The sequence below is a fragment of the Fusarium fujikuroi genome, chromosome FFUJ_chr02 (genome assembly GCF_900079805.1).
Source record: "Fusarium fujikuroi IMI 58289 draft genome, chromosome FFUJ_chr02".
In the NCBI taxonomy this organism is placed as follows: Eukaryota; Fungi; Ascomycota; class Sordariomycetes; order Hypocreales; family Nectriaceae; genus Fusarium; species Fusarium fujikuroi.
This window is the reverse complement of record NC_036623.1, coordinates 2,081,145-2,106,098: the sequence shown is the minus strand read 5'-3', so window position 1 is coordinate 2,106,098 and position 24,954 is coordinate 2,081,145. Positions and strand designations below refer to the sequence as shown.

The following is a 24,954-nucleotide window of genomic DNA, read 5'->3' as shown; positions in this document are numbered from 1 at the left end:
GAAGCGGCGGGAGAGTAGAACCACGCGGTCTGGCGTTCAGTGATGAATTATGGTGTTTTGCGGGTCAACTCTTTTGGGTACTGTGCAGAGACAGTCCATCTGATCAAGGTGAGCGACTTCGGCTGTTACTTTGACTTCGACTTCGACTGCGGCTTCGACTCTGACTTCTCCTCTCATCGCGATCGACTTCCATATCGCCTCTATCGGAAATCTCTCCAGATTCTTCTCTTGTCCCGTTATCTTTCTCTGCTTCGTCCTCTTCCTCGAGAAGATCCTCAAGGTCACCCAGGGGACTGACCCTTGGCTCGAGAATTTCCAGATCTTCCAAAACCTCTCGCTTTGGCATCTTCCAAAGACTTGTACCGCATACTCGCTCCTTTGTCAACAGCTCGTCCACAAATTCGTCCATGAATGTCAACACCACGCCCGCCCTTCCTCTCCGTCGAAGTTTGCGCCTATCCTCGAGGAACGGCTCCAGCATCTCGTACACATCCTTCGCTTGTCTTGTGAGTCGAAAGTAGAAGCACGCAAGCGCTCGCAGGTATTTGAAAGCCTCTCCGCCATATTTCAGGTATTCCATGAGCACTGCATCGCTGGGCGAAAGTTCAAGTAGCTTGAAAGCAAGACACAAGAATGGACTGGGCTTTTGTGTGACGCCGTACGTTCCACCAATGAAATTAACATGCTCGACGACGCGATCTACAATATCCGCTTCGTTGAGCGCAAAGCATTGCTCTTTGTAAAAGTATGAGTCGACGATGCGGTCCTTGACGGCTTTTTCCATAATAGTCGCGGGATTGAGGCCGTTTGGCGCGACCGATACGTTGGAGCCACGCTCATCGAGGAAACGACGCGCATCGGCGTGAACTGTATCTTTATTTCTGCTCATTGTGTGATCGTGGGCTAGAAAGTTGTCGATTGTCGAGGTTGGATATGGTGGGACTGTATGGAAGCTTGGTGGTGGAAATCAGTGAAGCTTGGGTCCGATAAGCTGATAAGGATGTTGCTGTGTTAACGATGTCAACACCGCACTTATACAGCGGTCAAGGATGACGACAACCAACTCACAAACTAGCTAAGGAGTACGCAAAATTGTGAAAGTTCAGCATTTTACAGTCCTGAATTGCTGCAATTTAGCAATTCCGTCAAAGATGGCCAGATTACTTCTTTCATCCGGCCAAGTGCAGGTCATCGCATCGGGCTTCGTCGGTAAGACATATTCTCAACCTCTCCACCGCTATCCGCATTCCAGGTCATGTCATGCTAATAAAACATTCTTCGACAGTGGTTATTTGTACATTTGCGCTCTTTATTAGTGGCTACATAATCCAGCAAAGAACACTCACTCAACTCCGCTCAGCGATCAAACCACGACAAGAAACACGCCCTTCGCCAAAAGTCTACCTCCCTGAGAAGTTTCAAGTACGGACGAAGGAGCTGGAGGATGGTCGGGTTATCGACATAGACACAGAAGCAGATATTGAAGTGCGAAGGCAGAGGCTCTTAGTTGAGATCAAGGAGACGAAACCCAATGTCGATGTTGAGGGCAATGCCGCACTGCAGAGAAACATTGAGATTATAAAACAGCTACAAGCCAAAGTGGTGGACAAGATGTCAACGCCAGAAGGACACGTCGAGGCACCAGTCAAGAACCACAAGCCTGTGAGCAAGGCAAAGAGGAGGAAGATGATCAAGCAAGAGCTTCAGAAGTCAGCCCAGGCCGAGGATGGGCTTTACTATCAACGCAGGATGTGGTGAGTTTCTTGCTACAATGCACTGTTTGATTTGAATGTGTACATGAAAATGAGAATGGGATATGGAAATGTATTGGTTTTTAAGCATAGAATGGACAGTTTGGCTCGTATGATGGATAATAGCTAGTTATGAATTGGATATAAGTTGGTTACCCTCGACACCCCGAAATTCAAGCCCCTGTGTTGAATTGGCCGTTTTCGAGGACAGATTTGGAGGTCTCAACGATCCTTAGAGTGTGAGGTCTGCACTCAAGTTTCTCTGCAATCAAACAATCATCGCATGTGGCAGCTGGAACAGTGAACGTTAAATATCTCGATAGATGAGAAGTGGGCAACAGCAGGAGACAATGCCACTCATGAAGGTCATGGCATCCCCATGACTTCTAGTTTCAAGAGAAATAGTGAACTCGAACAAACCACTATTCTGCATTGTATTGTATCCATTTGATGCCCTTCCTGGAGCCATGATGTATAATAGGAGATCGTTATGAGACAGTACACTCACTATATACACAAATGTCAACGGTGAATTCACAAGCTTTACCAATAATGAAGAAATGAATGTGGGAAATGGATCTCCACCGCAGTGAGCTCTCTCAGTGGGAGTTGCTCCAGTGTGCATCCTAAGAAGGCATGACAATAGAGTGTCCTGTAGGCAGTTCTAACAAACGTTTGAACCTCGCTCATATTTGATCGAGAGCTCTGCCATAACATCGAAATACCTCCGATGGACAACACGATACTTAACAGCCACATTGAAGCTAGAACCGACTCCAGAATCTTCAGTGCGATGTCGTAAAAGTATCCCATTATTGGATGCAACGCTGTCGTGGTGGGAAATGGAGGTCGAGAACGAAGGCCAAAGCGTTACTTCGGCTCTGTTCTGTAGTACAGCGCATCCAAATTCCGTTCTTGTCCATGAATCCACATTCGTGTTAACAGAAAAGATACTTGATACTACATTTGCTGAGTATATCGGTCACAGGGCCAGGAATTCTCGGTTATCATGACACCCTGTGTCTGATGCGAAAGGGCGGGAAGCCAATAGAAATGCAATGTACCGATAAAGATGCGAGCAGGGATTGCTTAGATCCAGCTGTAGAAACAGCCGGAAAGAAACGAAACTTACGAGGAGATTGAAGTAAGTGATGGAAACCAAGAGACCAACCTCACTCACCCTCACTCTCCCCTGAACTTAGAGTCTTGAGTAGTGTGATATCCCAGTGGACATCGAAACAATCTCGGCCAACTAATGATGGTGATGGTGTGAAAATCGTTGAATCATGCGATAACTCGATCGAACAGATCGTGATGGCCTTGCTTGTAATGTGAAAGCGATATTGTATCTCGTCTTACGTGATAGGCCAGGCAAGGGAGGGTATAAATTCGCCGGTAGCTTAGCTAGCCGGTAGATCTAGAACTAGCAGTTCTGAAGTGGTTGGCCAGGAGTCATCTCGCAACATCAGTAGCTTACCACAGGGCTCCGTCAAGTTGAGCTCATCCAAGCTCTTGGCATCAACTCGGCTGTAGTGGTTCGTATCCATAGTCACTTTCACCCACCCACTCACTGCAGAGAGTGATCGGAGCAGGCCCGGTTCAGCTACAGTAGCAGGAGCCGAAAGTCCGGAGCATGCAATTCTCTAATGCGATTGGATGCCGAGCTGGTGGGAACTTGGGATAGACGAGTCTCTTAGTTGATGTAACAAGCAGGGCAGACAATGTTAGTGGATAACCTGTAACTGCGAAGGATTGCCGAGATATCTGTGCAAAGTTGCCGATATTCTTGGAAAAAGTTGATGTTCTGAAACGGCCGGTTCGACCTATGTCAAGTTTTGAGATAATGCACGTCAAGAAGACGCATGGCATGTACCTGCACGTAGTGCCTCTAGCTGAGATATCATCGTCATCGAGATTCTCTCAAGCACAGTCCACGTTAAGGCGCAGCAGGTAGCTGACGTCCCCCCACAATAGCTGTCTGGATGCCTCGCCAGGTCGGATCAACTTCAAACTGACTTCTGCGGCTCAATTGACTAATCCATGTGAACCTTGCAGCTTTTGTAACGGGCGCGGAAGACACGGAAGATCACCACTGCCCGTCTGCTTCCTCACGCTCGGGACTTTGAAGAGTCACTGCCGACGAATAGACCTTCGGCTGCCGTTGAACCCGAATCCGAAGTCCCAAGGTCAAAGTTAAAGCCCAGAGCAAGGAAGTTGATGGTCATGACGGGCTGTAATTGGGTCCTTGGCGGCGCGCCCGCACCTTGGAAGTTCCGGACATCATCAAGACCACATAGCATGGCCAAGGGAGCAGAATAACCTCAAGGCCGCGCTGTTGATAAGTACCGAAGAGTACTTTTGGACCGCATACACTGGTGCCTCTTTAGCGTTTCTGCAGTATCTTTGATCATATCGCGATGGATGACATTCATGTTTTGGTGACGAAACACGCCATACGCGGCGCTGCATAACAAACGTAAACGTTCCCTCCCCGCCCTCCCGTGTTTTGAAACAGCTACCCGCGACCACTGACGTCTTTTGCAAGGCCCGGGATCTACGATAAGCGCATATTCCTAGACATGGCCAGAAATCAGACACCTTCTGGCCTTTCTATTGAGTAATGATCGAGACATTGTGCGTAGACACGCATCATAAGGGCAATTACACGTAGCTACAAAAATTAGGGGACGTGAAACATCAACAAACTGAAACAAGGCGTAAAGCTCACTTCTCAACGTTCATTTGCTGACCAGGTTTGCCACATGCCAATCTTGGTGAAGTCATCCATTCCTGAGCTTCGATTTTCATCTTCTTTTTCGCCTCCCCCTGATGTCGTGCCTGACCGTTGCGAAATACCGTTCGCTCGAATTGTGCAATTGATCAGCAAGGGCACGAAGAGGCAAATTGCAAAGGGACGGCTTTAGGCAATCGTGTCTGATCACTGTGTTTTGGGCTTTTAAGTTTCGTGGCCTGATGATCTTCATGGAACCCTGGATACCGCGGCCGCCGTGACGAGGGCTTCTTCACTGCCCCTCGGCCCCGGCAACGTTACGATTCCAGCACATGGAATGGCTTTGACTCTGGGGAATTTCACGGATTACCTTGCACCTTCTGGAAGCTCAGCCTCGTTCGCTTATTAGGCAATCCATCGGACCATTATCAGCAGGCAAACCCTACCCATATCCCGCCAAGACCCCAACACGAAGTGACTCATTTCCAGTGCCATGACTTTGTCATCAGTAAGGAGTAGAAAAAGGAAGAAAGAACACGATTGTGAGTGCCAGGGATCAGGGACCATTGAGACTAGCTAGTATGGCCAAAAGTCTCGCTTATTAGTGCACAACTTGACAATGACGATGTGAATCTCCCCAGTTCCCATGGCCCCGGCTTTGGTGAGGCCGCTCGCCAACAAATCTCATCGTCTCCAGTAATATTTCACGTCAGAATTGTAATATTTGTGGAAATTCATGAGGCTGAAAATGCAGCGTGGAAGTACGATGCTCGGGCCACAATCTGGACCCAAGATGTAAAGTGGATGCTGTTTAGGCTCAGTATAAAATTGCACAGGGCAAAGTGAGACATGCACGATAATCAAGGCTGCAGGATATGGAGACGGCAAAATGTAGTATTCAGTCTCAGGAAGAGACTGCTATGGTAGATTGTTCGGTAGAGTAAGAAGAATGCCGCCCAATGACAGGGAGAGAGTAATAGTAGAGTATTATGTAGTAGAAAGATCCGTGTGAGATGTGTGTCCAACACAATATCCAAGCCGTAAGTCCCATAATCCCATACTTCCTAATCCCATAAAACCCAAAAATGATCGCTTTTATCGCTTTCCCAAAAGTCCCAAGGCTCATATAGACAAAAACTCCAAGCCCCCATTGATGTGTGTAGACATGGAAAGAAAAGACCCAAGCCCCGATCGTGGGCCGAAGGATGTTAAAACAGCCGTAAGATGTCATTCAAAGAAAGAAGAGAAGCAGATAGTATGTGCTGTAATGGGGTATCGACGAAATATCATGACATGAATGAAATAAACAAAAGATGAGAGGGTATGTTGAGTGAGTGGTGCAAAATGATTGTAGTTTAGAAGCTGTTGCGGTCCTGCTCGCATCGCTGGTTGTCAAGGTCATCTTTGTGGAAGACGATGCCACGACGCTTCCATCCTCCGCGTCGGATAAAGTTGTCGACGCTGTCCAGGGAGCGCATGGGAGGACGCTTAGGTGCCAGACCAGGTCGGGTAGTATAGGTTGTGTTGATGGAGACAGGCTTCAGTGCTGAGGCGTGACGTGACAAACGACGCATCTCAAGGACTGAAGCATCATCGGTCTCATCTTCAGAGTCTTCAGACTGAGTGACTTCGGAGTCATCCTCCTCATCCTCAAAGGTCTGGATGCTCTGGATAGTAGATTCGGACCAACGAGATTTGGGCATCGGTGGTCGTTTTGATAGCGTTGTGAAGAAGTAATCCCTTGGCTCATTGCCCTCCTCATCAGCAGCATCCATTGGGCTAACATGAGGAGGTAGGGCCATCTCAGTTGGTTGTTGAGCAGCAACGTCTTGCTCAACATAGTCCTCCTCATCGATCACTGCATTGTCGGCACCATAGAAGACAGGCTCGGCATCATCCATGCGAATAAATGGTCGTTCATACAGCCTTGGTGGTGCGTGGAAGGCGGGGTGTGAGGCGAGAGGATCGATTTCGGGTCGAGAAGCTGTTGGTGTTTGCAGGGATGGTGTTGATACTGCGGAGATAGTTGATGATGAGGATGATGAGAGAGAGCAGCCGGAGGAGAGAGAGGATCCTGAGAATGAGACCTTTCGGATATGGAGATCTCGAGGGCGGCGAGACGACTTTCGTCGCTGGCCGAAGCCGTGTAGTACGTGCATGTTGCTGTGGTTGTGGTTGTCTAGAGCAATTGGTGGTGATCACGTCGACGTAGTAGTAACCGGAGTCGTAAGTCGTATACGTCCTGGAGTGGTGGTGATGGCTGAAAGAGTCAGGTAGTGGTGGGTGGTGGGTTGAATTAATACAAAGTGGAAGTATTACGGACGATATTATAATATCGATGTAATACTCATGAGAATTCAAGGCTACCAGGGCCAAACTTGGTTGTTGAGGTCAGGACCCGAGATAACCGGGGGTGGGAGTGCGCAAGTCTATAAATAATGAATCCATCGTATTTTATCGTTGAGTGTGAGTGTGAGTGAGCGTGAGTGAGAGTGCAGCTGGAGCTTACGGGGCCATGAACGTCATCCACCGAACCGTCACAGCCGAAGTGGGCGTGGGATCCCTGCTCGCCCAGAGTCTAAGGCACTGTAAGGTTGGTACTTGCACGTACCTGGAGACCTGATCTTGTCCCCTGGCCCTGGTCTTGGCCAGATCTCCACTCTGATCTTGCCTTTGGCGCAGTTTCTCTCAAAGATTCCCATGCTCTCTGCACACGACAGGGGTGTCCCGCTGATCAACATCCCCTGTCTCTCAAGAACCGAGTATGTACCTGCGAGTACCTGAATTGAGGTTACTTTCTGGACCGTCGAGGAATAGGTCAGAACAAATTCTGTGGCGTGTTTCGTCCGAACCTTTCGACGAAACATCTATCGCACTCCGTAGAATCCAGGTATTGATCTTCTTGAACACGCCTCATTCTTCTCATCGGACCCATCACCATCAAAGTGGGCACCGCTTTTTCTTTCTTTTTTTTTTTTTTTCCTTCCGTCTATCTCAGTCTCCATCCACCCCAAAAAACAAACTGTCAGCCTCTGGGTCTGGGCCCTCAACTGTACCTGACTTAGAAATGCTGTGCCTGGTACCTTGCCTCTCGTTAGACCACGCCTCAAAAGCCTCTTTTTTCCAAGACAGGTCATCAGGCCCAGCGCCAACTGGTAGCTCCCGAGCTGGAACCGAAACCTTCACGTCTATCACCATTTGCTTCTTCAACTCTCCCTTGACTTCAGCCCTTTTCGACAAGGTCACCGCCAAATTACGTTAGGCTGCCTCCAACCCATGCAACTGCGGAGGCTGTCTAGTCACGACGTGTCTGATTAATATTGATGATATCGACTGGAAAAAGGGAAAAAAGCATATACTCCGAAAAGGCCCGTGCTTGAATATTCCGGTCCAGAATTCTCGCTCCCAATTGAAATGCCTAGTCCATGTTCAGAAGCATGAGATGCAGGGCGAACACTACGTAGAAATGAAACAAAAGCAAAATGTCTTGAGCGTGAGCTTGAGTCTAAGTGTAAGCCAATTCAATTCCTGGGCCTGGGAATCAAACCCATCATGAGATACAGGCACAGTACAATTGGTATGCGAATGAAGTCGATACAAGCTCCTTCAGGTATAAGCTGATAGCAGATCATGCTGTCACTGAGCATAAAATTTGTTGGTTGGCGGTTTCGTGTGCACGCCAGCGCAGATCTGTTGCTGTAATGCATTGCACAGCAAGTTGTCGTGGCACCAAAGGGCGATAACTAAACGTCACCTATTGCGCATCTTTTCACGACTCCAGTAACAGATCATCCATTTCAAAACCACAACATGCGTAGAGCGGCCACTCCGACCGTTGACTTACCCGTTGCGTTTATCATTGCCATAGAATTAAGCAGCAGCTCCGAGGAGCCAACAACAACTCTCAGCTGCAGTTTCGCGCGCCAGCCGAAACTCTATTGCAGCTTTTTTTTTTCCAGCTATTCATCCATCGTGGATGGAGATGGAGATGGAGATGGAGACTGGAGTCAAATTGAGCTCACTAACCACCAACAGCAGATGAGTGAATGTCTTCACCGCTCGCTCCGCACAATGTGACAACCCCCTTGCGTCCCAAGACCGGACGAGAGGCGGCGCCGCTCGTTCGGTGGAGGGGTTCACAGCGGTGCCAAGAAGTCGTGTGGGTGTCAACGATCAGGTACGCCGACGATAAAGCAGCTTCTCGACCTTGATGCAGGTACTGTAGGGATTCTCAGACAAAAAAGTGCTTTGTTCGCGATCGCGTAGGCTAATCTCTAGCAGAATCGATATTCAATCTGCGCTTGCATCCGCCCTTGGTACTAAACCCTACAAGCTGAATCTACACCCAGCAACCATCATTTTACTCTTGTCGCTATTGCCAGTCGAGCTGAGATCTATCGAGATGCTCTAACCCCAATGTATGTGTACGCTACTGCGCGGCGTGCATACAGTAGACTACCTATGTGTGTATCACCCACATGAAATGGTCGACCTAACCTTATGATACGATTTCTCACCTGCATCGTGCATGAGACTGCCTATCCCGTGCCCTCTCATGTGCCCCTCATCTTCATTCTTCCCCAGACAATTGACTCTGTCTTTGTCTTTTGCATTAGGAATGACGGCCGGGCCAAGCAGTCGAAGCAATTCACGAGTGAGCGGTTCAGCCTCTTTCCGGTCACAAGCGCGATTATAGAGTTGGCGGTGGAGGATGTTTCATTTTTCCCATTTGCAATTAATTGGGAAAATAATGGGTACCGCTTCACAACGTGAATCCGAAAACGGCCAACGGTCTGTCACTGGTTAATTGAACACAGGCGGTGAATCTGCTGAACCCCTCATTCCACTTATTCACACCCATTTCACGGTGGAGGACTCATCAAGTACGCTGTATCCTAGTCCTGACGATCCAGGGTCTCGTCGTGGAGATACGACCGGGTTTGATATTTCGAGACCGCACAAGTAAATTCGTGTAAACCATAAGAATACGATGACGATATCAGTGGAGAGAAGGTAGCGATTCCATGGAGATATCATGAGTCGCTTCTCGCTTCTTGTCTTGGCATTTGATAAACGAGATGAGAAAGGGCTCGGCAGTGCTGACCTCCGGCTCCGAGGCCGAACAATCACGGACACGATGAGACTGAATTGGCATCGTGAAGAGTAAACATGACCGAGCCCCAGTCCGAATGCAATCACGATGTTGCAAAAGTCAGGGTAATCTCCCTCCCTGCGATGCAGATCGCTAATTCTTCCTAGCTGAAGGATCTTGAAAGTACTCTATTTTGCTTCTCGCAAAAACCTTGTCGTTCGGACTTGGTGAAGCCGGACTGTTTTTCCAGCTCTTTGGGAGTGGCTTCGTGACAGTTAGTGCCCGCAAGCCCGTGCCATTGGCCCGCCTGGGCGTTGATTCCACGAAGGCTCATTTATTATCGCTGTCTCCGAACGCAGCTGAGCTGAAGATTACCGTAGCATCGGGAATATGTTTTCTTTTTTCTCTCTGCCAACAATTGCTTCTTTGTCAATTTTCAGGATCGGGCATCGAGATATCATATCGTTGCTGTAGGATCGCAGAAATCTGCAATTAAAAGAAGAAAAACTTGCCTGGATCAAAGATCAAAAGTGACAGGGAAAATCAGGGTATCGGTGAGTATGCAGGATTAATTGATGCATCCACTAATAACAAACTTTCTTATTCCCTTTGCCTTGGTTTGGCAGCGTTTTCTGACTCGGCAGCTAACTGTGAGGTTACATAGATCTCCATTCCCAATTATAGCCTGCTATAGGTCCCTGCTCTCATGCAAGTTAATTGCAATTACCAACACCACGGTCATCCTTGCGTGTCTGAGTCTGGATCTAGAACACAAATTAATTACGACACCAGCAACTTTCTTAGTTCCCGTCTTTCAGTTTGTTTGCTCTACTCGTGGTTATTGGATTCCCGTATCGGGGAACCAACGTTGCATTTCGCAACTCCGAACAATTCTGACATGAGAAAAAGGTGCTAATTGCCGAATTGGCTTGGCATGGCCAGACATATGACCTACAGACAGGGGGGCCAGGCAAACTTTCCAAGATTTCTCTGTCCACTCACATGCGAGTTTGTCGAAACACCATCATGTGTATCTAGGCCGATTGCTACCCTACACGAACTGGTGTGTCTGCTGGGCAAAATGTTATCGTATTCTTGTTAATGTAGTGTACTGCGCCTTGTTCGGTTGCTCGGATGGCGGAAACAATCGTATGAATGCGATACGACCACACACACTTGGGATGATTTCCATGTGCTGAGACGTATGAGGTGCGTGTGTACCTGCAGGTACAAACTGTACCTTGCGTTACGGTTTTGCGATGAGTTCACCACCATCTCTTGACGTTAATGATAGTCAGGATCACCATCGCCTCCGACCGCCATTCAGCGATGTGCGATACCTTCAATGACATTCATGTAAATCTCGAAGTGTCATTGGCTACAACCCCCCTCCTATAAACCCCCCAGTGTTTGGACGGCTGCCTCTATCTTGATTTCGGTCCTTCCCCATTTTATCATCAATATCATCATCATCGACCCAATATACGGGCCACACTTTTTTCCCCTCGACATCATCTTACCACGATTACAACTCATGTGTTCGTGACAATCTCCTGACGATCACCAACTAACGAAGAAATGTCTCGGTTGAATTTGACCTCAATCGATAAAGCCTGATCCTCCAATTGACATTCAGGACGATCAGTTCAACGCGGGGACAGGCGTGGCGCTCTGGCCCCTGCGCAGCTGCGCTACCTTTACAATCGTGAGCTAAAGCAGTACCATTTGAAGCTTTCTAGGCTTTATCCATTGACTACGCGTATTCCCGCTCGATAGCTGCGTCTCTGGCGTGTCTCTTAGCAGCTTTAGTTAATCTTAGCTTGGCCTTGTGCTGTGATATCTTGGCCTCGTCAGCCAATGTGATGATACCTCAACCACTCATTGAGATGCTAGGCTGTGAGGAGACGAGGCTCGAGCGTCGTGCCCCGATCGACGATGAGATGAACTGTCAATTGAGGGAATCACGCAGTGCGATTAAGACGGAGACGGGGCGGTTTGAAACCCATGATAATAATCAGAAACACAAGCACATGGAAGGTAAGTACTGCGATACTGATGATGCCTAGGCTGAGCCTTGTTTAACGGATTCAGCTTAGACTTGGAAATTGCGAGATGCAGGGGCATTGTGTCAACGTGACTCGATGCAAGGGGTGATTTGAAGCCATTGACTGATGGCAGACCGCCAAATAAAGATGTTCTGTGCCTTGATAACGCCTTGTATCGATTGTCTGTCCAAATGCATGTTGCGGTAGGGTACAGATTGCATCTACTAGTGCTTGCAGTGCGTGATATATGCACCTCGCAAACTGACTGACATATGCAAGTCTCACAGCTGCAAGCCTTGTAGTTTCGAGTCTCTTGTTCGATGTTGTCAATTTGAGGCATCCCCTTCTCGCATCGTCCACCCGTTTCAAGCCTGTGAAACATCTCACCCTCCAAGAACCTAGAATCAAGATCGAACTTCCATAGACTCATCGATCCTTTGTCAGTCTGACGTTAGATGTCCTCACTTCAGTCTCGATCTCCATCTCACAACTTGTCTCTGATATCCCTTTGACCATTCGCCTGGGTCAAACACTGACGTTACGGCTCGTCCCTGTAGCCTTAAACCCACTAATTTCCGGACAAACGATTAGGAAGCCGCGCGGATTTTACTCTGCGCGACACAGAACTAGAGACAGATAACGCGATCTCATTCCCAAACGCCAAAAACGCCTTTGATGCCATTTACATATGGTACATTGTCCTCCTTGGCGACCCTTGCTTCCCGGTGTTTCAGAAACAACCGCGACATTAAGGACGGGAAGATGTAATGACGTCGACGCGGTCGTAATCGTAGTCTTTTGCAACCTTCACTGGAGATCGATCTTGATGAAATCGATGAATTTCTCAAGTTCGTGATAGCTTTCCATACACACAAGGCAAGGGAGCATGTACAGCCTCATTTACAACACGCCATCATTCTCACCTGGAAGTCTCTTCACGCGCTTCTGCTCCCAATCATCAAGGTCCTTGCCGGCAAGTCTCTGTTTCCAAGAATTAGTGAATCGCACATCTCAAGCAACATTCTTCCTCCGGTTCCAAGACTGAGACGTACGTAGTACTCCTCCTTCATGTCCACCTTCCTTGCAGACCGGCGCACATTGAGTTCCTCATCCTTGGTCATCTGGCGGACCTTGCGGTCGTAGCGTTCGTAGCGGACAGCAGTGGCTGGCGTCAGGACGAAGGAACCAGCAACAATGACGGCCATGAAAGGCAGGCCAAACATGAGGAAGGGATGCTTGTTCATGAGGGTGCGGTACCGCATGCCGATGCTGTTCATGTCGGCCGCGGACCGGAACTTTTTGCTCTGAAACGCCGGCATCGTGGGTCAATTGTCGGTCGGTAGGGCTGACGAAATCAGTGTAGGATACCGGAAGCTCTGTGAGCCACTTCGGACGCAAAGGTTGTACCGTTTGTTGGTGAGCATACAAAACGAGTTTGAGCGGTTGTGGAGAGGCAATTGCTAGTAATGCCTGACTGATAGCACGGCCGATACACGCCGGGTATGGTCTGGTCTAAGTTGAAGTGTGGAGAGACGAGAATTGACCAAAAGGAAGAGTTTGATTTGATTCACGAGGTCTGAGGTTAACTCCAACAAGATGAACTGACCTCATCGCCGAAGCCCCACCTTTACCGCTCCGAGCGATCTAGTCTATGGCCTGTGCGCGTTTACTTTTTCCCGGACCGACGACAGCCTGGAGGATTTCCGACTGCCGGACCTCGAATTTCAGGGTCCAGACTCCACCATCAATGCTGGAGCCGAGACAAACGGCTCTTGACTAATAACAAAGAATTTATCGCATCTGAACGATGTTTGCCAACACAGACCACTTATTAATTTGCCACTAGCTACGATGAAATTTCCTTTCAGCCTCACGTTGACCGAAATTGAGGGTCTGGATGTCCTCATGTACTGTCTTGTACCACATCAAAAGGACGTGTACGGCGCCCAAGCTGTTGAGACCGGGTAACTCCATTTTGCCTGGAAATAAGATGACTCACTTGTGCTATTGGACCCCGAATTCTGCCTGGCATATCCTGGAGAGTCAGTGACACTCCAACGGGCTTGGACTCGTGCGACCGCCCTGGGAACACCTTCACAGCGCCCAACGTCAAGCACATGCGCCCGTGCTTCTTGGTCCAGACACTCAGGTCTTCAAATTTCTTCCAGAATCTGTTCCGTGCTTCTTCTAGTCAGGAACGGAACGGGCGGTTGCAAAATTTTCTCTCTCAAAGCCTGAACCCTGTTTGTTGATGAATGAAAAACAACGGCGTTGGAATTTAGACTGCCTAGACTTTAGTTCGAATATTTCGGATATTTGGCTGAGTGGCTAATGCCTTAACGGGTCCATTGACCGTTGAAAGTGGCTGCGTCAATCAACCAAGGGTCTTTTCTTATTGCCGTCTTGGTGCCACGTTACATATCGTTCAACAACGATGTTGAGTTACCGAACATGGCCGAGGAAGACACACGTATGCTCCTGCTGTAATGAATCGTGATTAGCAATGTAAAATTATGAGGAGTAAGCACTGTATAATTAGAGACTATGGTTTGTTGAACGATACCGGCTTTTGTTCTGGTATTGAAAACGCTAACATGGATACTCCCGAGGAGCATTGAGCGGCATACCTGAAGTGAAGGGAGGCTCGAGGGAGAGAAATAGCTCTAGGGCGTTTGAAGGCCGAAGACGCTATTTGGATATTAACCTGGCTGTTCATGGCGCAGGAACTGCTTGAATCATCTTTTGCATATTTTCCCGCTAATTCATGGCGAGCGGATGGCCTCCTTCAGCTTGGCAACCTGGATAAGTGTCACTCAATTCTGTTTCACAACCCCCAGGGTAATGCACAAGGTGTGGTTTCTGGCGGCTGGATTGGCCTCTATACCTACCATCTCGGCTTTGTCATCAGCCCTTAAACTGAGCTTCGTGAAGATATCCGCTTCTTCACGGGCATGGGCAAACTTTTGGCTGAGTACAATCTGGTGAAGAAACGCATTTGAGTCAGAGCCAAATCCGTAGGGTATCGTTAAGAAGAAAATCTATCTGGAATAGGCTGTGACGAGTTGCAAATCCAGGGTTGTATAAAAGATCCTGTCAGATGCCCAACAGTTTAGTTCATTCCGGTGATTTCGTTTATGAAGATCAGTCTTCTTGTACATGAAGAAGATATTTGAGGCCCCTAAAGGCCATCTACTATTATTTCAGGGAACTGCTTGTCTCGTTTGTCTACTAAATTACTCAACCATCGTTATCCTCCAGTATACTTGATCGTTTCTATAAGGTAATTAACAATCTTACTGATATGCGGTTCTTATGGTAGTCAAGTTGATCACAACTTCAAAAAAGAGCATCAGAAAGCCACATTTCAGGAATCACTCTACGGTTGGGATTTGGTATCAGCCCTTATTAGTTGTCGAGGTACAGGAAAGGTCCACAACCCCCCGAACACTGACAGAGTTTCGGACGGCACAGTGAAGCCAAACAGGCACAGGATAATATTTATAAATGGTATTGTAAACCACTGATATTTTTATATCTTTTCAGCGTAGAAAACCGGCAACTAGCTCCAAATTAACAAGTTTTAGGTTCTTTCTCATACAGTTACTTCACCATAACATTCCAGTATTACTCCTTATTTCGAGGACTGGAAACTGGTTCAAAAGATAACGCATGTTATTACCATTTACAGTAGCGAAGCAACTCTTGTCCAGTAACTGTGAAGTCACTGAGTTTCATATGTGCCTTGGAAAGCCTAGAAGAAGTAATATGAGGCATTTATGTGTTATTTATTACCTTTAGTGTAAGTCTATTAACTAAATAGTTTCTTCCTTCTCTTTTGCCATTACTAGTAACTCTCGGTAGGATAATAGTTATAATAAAGTATATAATATAAAACTATATAGTAACTTATATATTCTAACTCCTCCTTTCTTAATGTAATTCCCGTGATAATCTTGCAAGCGTTCTGGCTACTGGAATCACCACATGTGCAGTTTGCTCCCAATTATATATTCAATGTATAGTACATCGACCAGTAAATAACTTACAATACTACCGCGTTGCTTCCCTCTTCACATGCCTTGGTAGTTCACCTTGTTGAAATGACATTATTGGCTTTCTTTCATTCACTCGATCGATGAGGTTACGTAAGTTAAGTCACTTTCACTTGATAGATCATTGGTAGCTAGGGTACAAGAAATTCTAGATACATTTTATTCCGTTAGAACTATCAGGATTGTTTAATACTGTATTTTGAAAATGCACATAATTCCACAGAAGAAAATAGTAGGCTGTGTGCAGGGTAAGCAGCTTGTCAGGCTAAGTACTCTCAGTTTCTACTTGTATCTGCCACTAAACTCTCCACTTGATATCGACACAATCATTGGACAACTTAACCTGAACCCTTCCATTCATGTCCAATCAACCGCAGCAAACCAACAACGATTCAATATCCTACAGACACTTACTTCGCTACTTTTGCATCTTTGCTGCTCCATTAGTGTTTCTCTTCATATTCAAATCTTTCTCCACCAGGACCGAACCAGAGACTCAGCCAGAAGTCAAGATGTCAGGAAAACTCCCTCTCGTCTTCCCTGCGGCATCCCGCCACACGGCTACCGTCATCTTCGTGCATGGCCTGGGTGACACTGGCCATGGCTGGGCAAGTGCTGTTGAGAACTGGCGCCGACGAGAGAAGCTCAATGAAGTCAAGTTCATTCTGCCTCATGCTCCAGAAATCCCTATCACTGTGGTGAGTTGACCTTTCAGGAGCCTTTTCGACACCCAACTAACACGTTTAGAACATGGGAATGAGAATGCCTGGATGGTTTGACGTTGTAAGTTGCTCTGGTACATCGGATTGGCTATCCTAACACGAAGCAGAAACAACTCGGCGGAGATGTTGATAGCCTGGTCCGCAATGAGGATACAGAAGGCATTAAGCGAAGTCAAAAGTACTTCCATGATCTCATCCAAGAGGAGGTTAACTCTGGCATCCCCCCTGAGCGTATTGTTCTTGGAGGTTTCTCCCAGGGAGGCGCCATGTCACTCCTTGCTGGTCTCACCTGCACAAGCAAGCTGGGCGGTATCGTCGGCCTTTCATCATGGCTTCTCCTGTCCAAAACCTTTGCCGACCTTGTCAAGCCCACGGATGCCAACCGCCAGACTCCTGTGATGATGTTCCATGGAGATGCTGACCCTATTGTTCCTTTCCAGCGTGGAAAGCTGAGTGCCGATCTGCTTAAGGAGCTTGGCTACGATGTGTCATTTAAGACTTACCCGTAAGTGACCAGTGCCATATTAACAAGGAGATGCTAACTCTTGATAGTGGTATGGGCCACTCTGCTTGCCTGGAGGAGCTTGATGAGGTTGAGGCGTTCCTGAGAAAGCAATTGCCTCCCAAGAACTAAAGTCATACATGGTATAGACCTCACAAAGTATAGACTCGTGAGCCTTTGAACACAGAACACTCTCTTGTGCGAAATAGAAGACAATAGATAGTCTACCAAGCGCCAAAGGTTTCCAAAATCCTGATATCACATTATTCTGCCACGAGTTGTGAAGGGGCCAATTATATAGACTTCATATGCCGCGTGTTCTATATCTGATATCGCTCATCGATACCTCGTGATGCCAAAAGATCTCCAAATTCTCCGTATGGATGAATGTCCACCAAATGACGTGCGCTCCACTACTGAGTGGCTCAGAACGCCCTACCGAGTTGCATGATAAGACCGGGCCACTAAGTGCCCTAACGCCTAGCGCACGCGAACCTTCTATCAGTGGGGGAGATGAGCTCGAAACAACAGACCCTTGATCCTGGACCACTTCTTCTCCAACATTCGCCAACCGAAACCTTGGTAGAGTCAATAACCTTGACCGTCACTCGGCAAATCGAAGCTGACGCATCAACTTCATTGTTGTGAAGCACACAACTATATCTGAAGTTTTGTCGTTTGTGCGCCTTGAGAACCAGTCTCACAAGCCCGAGCATACCCCGATGATCGACCGCCCAAAGTAAACAAATATGGCCTCCGAAACAACATCGCGTCCAGCGTCGCCGACACCGTCACAGCTACCGCCCGTTCCGGGATCGCCAGTCTATTCTCTTGCGTCGACTGCAAATCCGCTATCTCAGTATAATCTGCCTTTGCCGCCGCCCCCACGATCATCACATGCTGTCCTTACAAAAGCCGACCTTGAGCTCTCTCAGCAAGCTTACTCCGACCTTGTCGCCTCCGCAAAAGGCTACCGACTGGCACTCGCCGCATTGTCAACCGCCGCATCGACATTTGGATCAGCACTTGAAGCATGCGCTAGGTTAAAGGAAGCTCGCGCCGAACCCATCGGTCCGTCTGGGACTAATATGACAGCAAGCTTTACAACCAAGGGTTCCTGCACAGCCGATACGCTTATGTCCGCCTCCGGAGTACACTACCTTGTTGCCAATCACCAACAGATCCTCTCTGAGACGGTATACCGATCCTTCGAAGTACCACTGCTCCATGATCTGGACAAGTGGCAGACAGTTATTGACGATGAAGAGGAGACGTATAAGCAAAAGATCAAGGCACAAAGCAAAGAAATCAAGCGACTGGAGAAAGAAGGAATGAAGCTGCATAAACAGAGGAGACGAGATGTTGGTCGATTTAGGGCACATTTAGTCGAGTTGACGACAAAACTGGATGGCTTAACGACGTTGCATGCCGATCATGCACGGACACTATTGAGGGAGAGTCAAGAGACAAGTGGAAGGATTGTCGAAGCAAGTTGCAGTCTTGTACGTGCAGAAGTGGACATATTTGAAGGTCTAGCGAGGAAAGGCTGGAGCGGAGGCGGCCTGGATGATCTTCTTGAAAAGGGTCAAGACTTATTCGCAACGGAGGAAGATGCTGCGAACTTGGGAAGTGGCGGTAGCGGCGACACCCCCAAACTCTTCTCTATCCTCCCTCCTAAGAGCATACTGGCCGATACAGGATCAGATCCATCCAGAAGTCACGCTAGAGGGGATAGTCTTCTTATGGACACGGAACGGTATCAATCTCTAGCAGCACTGGCATCTGATTCTAGACCCGGTGGCGGCGTTATGAATGACAGTGACAGCGTCTTCTCAACTGACTTCAACAAACCCCGCAATGCAAGGCCGTTCTCACCACAGCCTATTCGTCGCATTCCAACAGACGTGACGTTTGATTCTCTAGGGGGTAGAGCAGAAGGGCTTGAAAACGGAGAAGACGATTTGAACAGGTCGGAGCTCCTGATGCCTGTTGTGGAAGCTGATGACGCAGGAACAGAAGAGCAACAGAATGGCGATGGTGGGCATGAAAAAGAAAATGGTCAAGAGGAGGAAACGAGAGGTCGGTCAGGATCACCAAGTTCGGTGAGAAAAAGGGCAAATTCACAGCCGCTCATCACAGACGCTAGCTCAGCAGCTGCATGGAGCGGTGATGAAGATAAAAGTCCAAGCTGAAAATGATTAAGTGGTGAAAATGACTTATCGTCGTGTTCGGGGTTCATCTACAAGGGCGTTTACACGGGCATTTGGGAAATATTCTCTTCACGGAGAGGCAGCAATAGATTTTGCAAGAGTACTTTGCTCTTGATTGATAGTGTACAGAACATTATACGGATTTTCCACCCTCCATCTATTAAGCATGTCGACTAACTCAGACACCGTCCCAATTCCATTATAACACGCCTGACGCCATGATCGTTATTACGCCGTGGTCAATGATCAAATTCTTCGTCTCTCGTACATTCTATCACGGCCGCCCGACGATCGTCGTCTTTTAGACGTCGACCCCTTTCGTTTGGACGCTGCTTTCAACACCTTTGGCTTCCAACGCCGACCGAACGTCCTCTAGTCGTCCTTGTCGGCATTGAGTACATCGCCGCTGAATAGTCCAAAAGTAGCGTCGAGCCACCAGATAAGCTTCCAGTAGAGACTGGCTTTGCTCCAGTCAAACTCGCCGGTCTCGGTTCGTGGTACTTCGTTACCGATCATGCTACCGCCGAACCACTTCACAAAGGGAATAGCATTGACGACCCGTTGCATCATAGTCTGTTGAGGTAGGAGAGCTTGTTCGGCGGGAAGAATGGTAGCGCGACGGGCAGTAGGGATGCGACGGCAGAAAACGCTGTCGCCATCACGGATCTCCATGGGTTCGATGCTGGATGTGGTAGCTTGAGGAAGAGGGAAAGGCTCGGTGATCGTAGCTGTAGAAGCGTGAGAGTTGCTGATAGTTCCAGTATCCATGGTAAAGCTAGATGTCTGCGAATGAGGAGGAGAGAGATCGAGGAGCCGGCTGTTAAACGATGTAGGCCCACTGAAGCTCTTGCGACCATTGGCAGTGGGAACAGCAGCAGGCATACTTTGTGAGCGGGAATGGTCTGGGACGACCTCGATATCGGGACAAGCCTCGTCTTTGGCGGGAGGAACACCTCGGTACGGCTCAGCATAAACCAGATGACCCAGTATTCTCTGAGGGCTGGCAAAAGTAGCAGCTTCGGCAGCTTCTCTGCTTTCAAAGGTGACCTTCACCCAGTGCTCTCCGCCATCTGCGCGATTCACCATAGCTCGCTCATCTGCTGTCAGGTTGCGACGTCGCGTAAAGGCAGGGTCGCGCAACTCAGATTTGTATCGGCGTTGGCTGGCAGGAGGTTCGCGAGGGTAATCCTCCAAGATCGCGCCAGCAAGGGATTCATAGTGTGAAATAGCGGCGTACTGCTGTGTTGATGACCGGTAGCCGCGAAGGATGAGCTCGACGGGTGTAGAAGTAACAGATCGCTTGACGGGAACCTCTTCTTGCATCAAACCACTGCTCTTGCGCTGAACAGTTTGAGATGGCGCTGTTGCAGCCTGGTTCGATACCCAGTCGCCAAAGAGCTTGTCTGCAGCAGCTAGTGTAGGATTTTCGCGACTGCGTGCGGGTGTACCAGTACGTGATCGTGAGCGCCGTGTGGATTTACCGAAGGAACCAGACTCGGCGGCGCTGCGACGTGATCGTGCGCTTCCTTGGGGAGCATCTTGCCTTTTTCGCGTTCCGTTAGCATTGATTCAAATGGGCAAGGGGGAAGACATACTGGTTGAAATACATGGCATATGGTCGCTTCACGCCATCATCGCCAACGTAACACTCGTCGTCAGGAACGTTATGTAGAATGAGAGGAGCCATGATGAAGGCTTTGGCGGCAGGGAGAGCTGACAAACGGCGAGGAGGGGGTGTCGAATCGATGGGCCGTACGGATACCTTAGGAGGTACGAAATCCTAGATGGCGATGTTTGTCTGCACGAAAGGAGTTGAGGTTGCTGATGGTTGGACAAGCCGCCTGTTCACATGCCCAGTGGCAGTTTCTGAAGCTGCCCTGACTTCCAATTTTTGGCGGGCTAATCTGGCAGTTGCACAGGCAACCGACCACTAAACGTAGCTGCGTTGGTGCAGTTGTGGGGCTAGTTTATCCGGCTCCGTGAACTTGAGCTTGCCAGCCGTAACAGTCAAGTCTGAATGTGAGGTCTTCCAGGCTTTCAACAGGCAGTAGGCTCATTCTTTGTTCTACGACCTCGACTTTCACGCAATTTAATACTCAAGTTTGCTTTATCCTGCATCATTCTAAGTTTGTGTGATGAAGCCAGTTGTGATTGGCTCCTGAATTTGATTGTGTCTGGCTAGAGCTTTCTATTCGCTTGCATAAGTTCACCCAGTCTATTATACTAGCTCCAGCTTTTAATAACTATGTTTATGAATTAAATTCCAGCCCAAATATCATAGCATAAAAGCGCAACCATGTCTCAGATCCCTCCACAGTCGGCTACATAAACAAGATCCCCGTGATGAGCTGATTCAGCATCAAATTTCATCCCACTTCAGCTGGGCCAGATCCACTGATGGATTTACCAGCGCCGGCCTCTCCCGAGATGGATATTCGGATATACACTTACAGTACATGTAAAAGGAAGACACATATTCTAAGCAACCGTGGGTTAACCTGTAACTCAAGAGTTGCTACCGAAACCTATCGCTGTTCAATATGACCCAACTCCTATCTTTCCGATCATTGATCGGCTTCTTCTCTATTGCCGTAGCCATGATTGCCTTGTTTGGTGCTTCACCACTCAAAGCCTTCTCATCGACTCTGCAGAGGGCAGGCTTTGATTGGTATAACTCACAGAAGGATGTAACGTTTCCAATAAAGACGAATACGGCAAAAAAGGCGCCTGTATACTTCTTCAGTCATGGTGGTGTGAGTCTACTTATGTTGAAGCTCAAGCGGATAGCTACTGACATACACCAAGCCTGATGTGCAGTATAACACAAAGCACCCCGTGTATCCTGTCCTTCAACAAATTGGAAAGGAAATAACGCAGAAAGTGAAGCCGAAGGCCGTAGTGGTCTTCTCAGCACATTGGATGGGAGAGGAGCACGCTATTCATGTTAACAATGCTGTAGACACTCCTCTCATTTATGAGTGCGTCACATCACTCGATGCTTTACAAAGCTTTACATTAACAATCTCAGTTTCTACGGATTCCCCGATCACTTTTATAAAGCTCAATATCCAAACAAGGGTAGCCCAGAGCTTGCGAGCAAGATTATGACCATGCTTTCAGAAGCTGGTATCCAATCCTATGGAATGGAGCGAGGTCTTGATCATGGCGTATTTTCTGGCTTTCATGTTGGTGCGTTTCTCCAAACACCGGATATCCATATGTGAAGGTCTAACAGCTTGCAGCTTTCAACCCAGAAACAAATCCACTCAACGTACCACTTGTTCAAGTCTCGCTCTTCAAAAACGAAGATCCTCATGCTCACTACGCTCTCGGACGTGCTGTATCTGCACTTCGGGACGAGGGAATAGTCATCATTGGAGCCGGAATGTCAGTACACAACTTACGTGACATGCACCACATGTTCGAGGGTAACACAGAGCCATTGCCATATGTTGTGAGCTTCGATAACGCTCTCAAGGAGGCTTTGGAGGCCGACCCAGCTGTCCGAGAGGAGAAGATGGCGGCGATATGTAAGCGGGGAGATGCGAAACAAGCACACCCTTTCATGGATCACCTTATGCCAGTTTTCATCGCTGCAGGCGCCGCCAGTGAGGATTGGGGAAAACAGATATGGACTCTTCATGAAGGCAGCTTCGGATGGTCGCAATTCCGGTTCGGTGATGTTCCTTCATCCTCATGAGCATTATTTTGGTGGTAGTGTGTAGCCAAAGTGCAACGACCATGATTATCGAGGCCTGCTATGACAAGACTGAGGCTCGGACACCTTATGGTGGCATCAGCCACAGACAAAGTTGAGGTTGGCAGGAGATGGCTAACTTATACCCAACGAAAATAATCGTGTTATACAGCATAATTCTCTGCCAGTTAAAACTTTCGCTCCTCTGTGAGGCCATCCTCAGGCAGCCACGTCGCATCCCAACCCACACCGCTCAACAAAAATGCATGCTTTCATTGGTGTTTTGGCCTTACCTAACCACATTCATACTCATCTGTAACGAACTACCATTGAGTCATAAGTATGCAACGTCAAGCTCTCAACAGAATCTATTTCATTGATATACCCGCCCCTTTCACTATGTTGCCTTTGTTGTAAAACTCGACGCTCGGCAACATCTCGCTAGCAACCCACCTGGCTGTTTGTGTATGAAGAGAGCCGCAACCGAAGGGCTCATTCGTCTTTTCTTTTCTCATTCTGCCAGTACCGATATCCAAGTTTACCATGGCATCGATTAGTGTGTCAGGTGGAGAATCATCTGGGGCATCTCCTCGAGGGAACGAAGAGTATCCCTCACAGAGTGCTTGGAAAACGACCACTTGATCTTGAAGATGAACGTCCACTTGGCCACCGACAGCTACCTCATCGTACAAACCCCGACACAATTTTCTTGACACTTGATCGGCGAACATGTCCCTGTTCTTTGTCTTTTTCGGTATTGATCCAAGCCAGTCATGTCCCCATCTGATCCCAGATGTGGAATGGGCCACAAGCAGTATGTACCACCGTGAATCTAGGCCCGTGTCTTCAACATGCTTGAAATGGACGTCTACCCCAGAAAAGAGGTCCCCAAGGCCCCTTGTCAGTGATGCCTGGAGTCTCTCGTGCGTGCTGCCAGGCACTACCATGCTGACATCAATAGACTTGATCTCATAGGACTCAGGGTAAGCGCGTTGCTCTGGGGATTTGTATCGCAGAGTTTGGCCAATCTTCAATGGATGAAACTTGAGACGTATCTGACCCCTCGACTGCGGACCGAGGCTCCATCCACGTCTTTCTAACGCCCTTTCAACATGAATTCCAAATCGTTCCTCCAATGTTGGTAGGAGAACTTGGTCCAGATATTCAAAACTGAGTGAAAATGACACATTGGATCCACCAGATATTGAAAGCTCGACTGATTCCTCGGAGTCATTGCCGGCAAAGATTAGAAACGGGAGGACAGCTTGCAAAATGAGGAGACTACTCGCAGAACCTGACTCTGCAGATATCTTGATATTGCGTTGATATAGTTCGGTGGGTCCTCGTCGTGGAGCGAAGGTTATGGTCTTGGAACCTACACTTAGGCCCTCCACATCCGCATCTGTTATCTCCGCGAGGAACTGAATGCTCGTGACGTGTTGGCTCTTGAGACCTGGGGGATATCAGCTGGTGGCGTTGCAGTACGTGTTTAGGCATCAATCACCTCCACGTTCTCGATTTCCTCTGACGTTGGTGATGGTGACAGCCTGTCCCGTCAAGGCAGCTATTGCTATTGCGACTCTTACAACCTGTCCACCGCCCTCTCCCGTTCTTCCGTCTAGTTCCACAGGGTTCATTTTGTCGCCTCTGTTGATACCTGGTGGGTGGGCTTCTGTGGCAAGTTGAACTTGATAGGTCGGAGTCTCGTTGTGGAAGGCCAGATCAGACAGAAGATTTATAATCTCAATGATGTACCACCGTGAAAACAGCGTGAACAATAGTGAAACGGCATCGGGCGATTGTCTATATATGGTGTTGAAAGTCCTTCACCATGCAGCTGCGATTCAATAATGTGACTCATTGCCGAAGAAGCTAATATCTTCGTGGATTGATGGGCGGGCAACGAGGTTCTAGCGGACGGTTCAGCGACAGAAAAGGATATAAATCATCAACAAGCCCAGCGGACCCTTAAAGGTCAACCTCGAGAATGCACAGCCGAAAGAATGACTGATAACATGCGATCTGCAGTCATGAACAGACCAAGCTGAATCCTCGGCCTCTCCGAAGGCGGTCTGACACGAGTCCCGGTGTTTCCTCGTGTCCAGTGAAAAGATTTTGAAACAGTTATATATATGAAGAGCCGAACGCCCAG

At 48.2% G+C, this 24,954-nt stretch overlaps 9 protein-coding genes; 4 read left to right on the top strand and 5 right to left on the bottom strand.

The window, feature by feature from the left end:
• Positions 1-103: 103 nt before the first annotated feature.
• FFUJ_04641 (probable pre-mRNA-splicing factor 38A) lies at positions 104-889 on the bottom strand (the record flags this gene model as incomplete). Its single annotated transcript, XM_023572049.1, has 1 exon — positions 104-889. One exon carries the CDS (start codon positions 887-889, stop codon positions 104-106), a length of 786 nt encoding a protein of 261 aa, XP_023426245.1.
• A 262-nt stretch (positions 890-1,151) lies between these two features.
• On the top strand, positions 1,152-4,372 carry FFUJ_04642 (uncharacterized protein; the record flags this gene model as incomplete). XM_023572048.1 has 3 exons in its annotated part: positions 1,152-1,209; positions 1,286-1,754; positions 4,297-4,372. The coding sequence occupies 3 exons, from the start codon at positions 1,152-1,154 to the stop codon at positions 4,370-4,372; spliced, it is 603 nt and encodes a 200-aa protein (XP_023426244.1).
• Positions 4,373-5,837: 1,465 nt separating this feature from the next.
• On the bottom strand, positions 5,838-6,641 carry FFUJ_04643 (uncharacterized protein; the record flags this gene model as incomplete). The annotated part of the gene is made up of 1 exon (XM_023572047.1): positions 5,838-6,641. The coding sequence occupies one exon, from the start codon at positions 6,639-6,641 to the stop codon at positions 5,838-5,840; it is 804 nt and encodes a 267-aa protein (XP_023426243.1).
• A 5,878-nt stretch (positions 6,642-12,519) lies between these two features.
• FFUJ_04644 (probable COX16-required for the assembly of cytochrome oxidase) lies at positions 12,520-12,896 on the bottom strand (the record flags this gene model as incomplete). XM_023572046.1 has 2 exons in its annotated part: positions 12,520-12,600; positions 12,672-12,896. 2 exons carry the CDS (start codon positions 12,894-12,896, stop codon positions 12,520-12,522), a joined length of 306 nt encoding a protein of 101 aa, XP_023426242.1.
• A 3,287-nt stretch (positions 12,897-16,183) lies between these two features.
• Positions 16,184-17,027, top strand: FFUJ_04645 (related to lysophospholipase; the record flags this gene model as incomplete). XM_023572045.1 has 4 exons in its annotated part: positions 16,184-16,369; positions 16,419-16,454; positions 16,501-16,898; positions 16,946-17,027. The coding sequence occupies 4 exons, from the start codon at positions 16,184-16,186 to the stop codon at positions 17,025-17,027; spliced, it is 702 nt and encodes a 233-aa protein (XP_023426241.1).
• A 617-nt stretch (positions 17,028-17,644) lies between these two features.
• On the top strand, positions 17,645-19,087 carry FFUJ_04646 (related to IVY1-phospholipid-binding protein; the record flags this gene model as incomplete). Its single annotated transcript, XM_023572044.1, has 1 exon — positions 17,645-19,087. The coding sequence occupies one exon, from the start codon at positions 17,645-17,647 to the stop codon at positions 19,085-19,087; it is 1,443 nt and encodes a 480-aa protein (XP_023426240.1).
• Positions 19,088-19,477: 390 nt separating this feature from the next.
• FFUJ_04647 (uncharacterized protein) lies at positions 19,478-20,792 on the bottom strand (the record flags this gene model as incomplete). XM_023572043.1 has 2 exons in its annotated part: positions 19,478-20,648; positions 20,701-20,792. The coding sequence occupies 2 exons, from the start codon at positions 20,790-20,792 to the stop codon at positions 19,478-19,480; spliced, it is 1,263 nt and encodes a 420-aa protein (XP_023426239.1).
• An 853-nt stretch (positions 20,793-21,645) lies between these two features.
• FFUJ_04648 (related to aromatic ring-opening dioxygenase LigB subunit, putative) lies at positions 21,646-22,805 on the top strand (the record flags this gene model as incomplete). XM_023572042.1 has 4 exons in its annotated part: positions 21,646-21,858; positions 21,911-22,083; positions 22,134-22,294; positions 22,348-22,805. 4 exons carry the CDS (start codon positions 21,646-21,648, stop codon positions 22,803-22,805), a joined length of 1,005 nt encoding a protein of 334 aa, XP_023426238.1.
• Positions 22,806-23,170: 365 nt separating this feature from the next.
• On the bottom strand, positions 23,171-24,439 carry FFUJ_04649 (related to RNA-3`-phosphate cyclase 1; the record flags this gene model as incomplete). XM_023572041.1 has 2 exons in its annotated part: positions 23,171-24,255; positions 24,307-24,439. The coding sequence occupies 2 exons, from the start codon at positions 24,437-24,439 to the stop codon at positions 23,171-23,173; spliced, it is 1,218 nt and encodes a 405-aa protein (XP_023426237.1).
• Between the last annotated feature and the right edge of the window lie 515 nt (positions 24,440-24,954).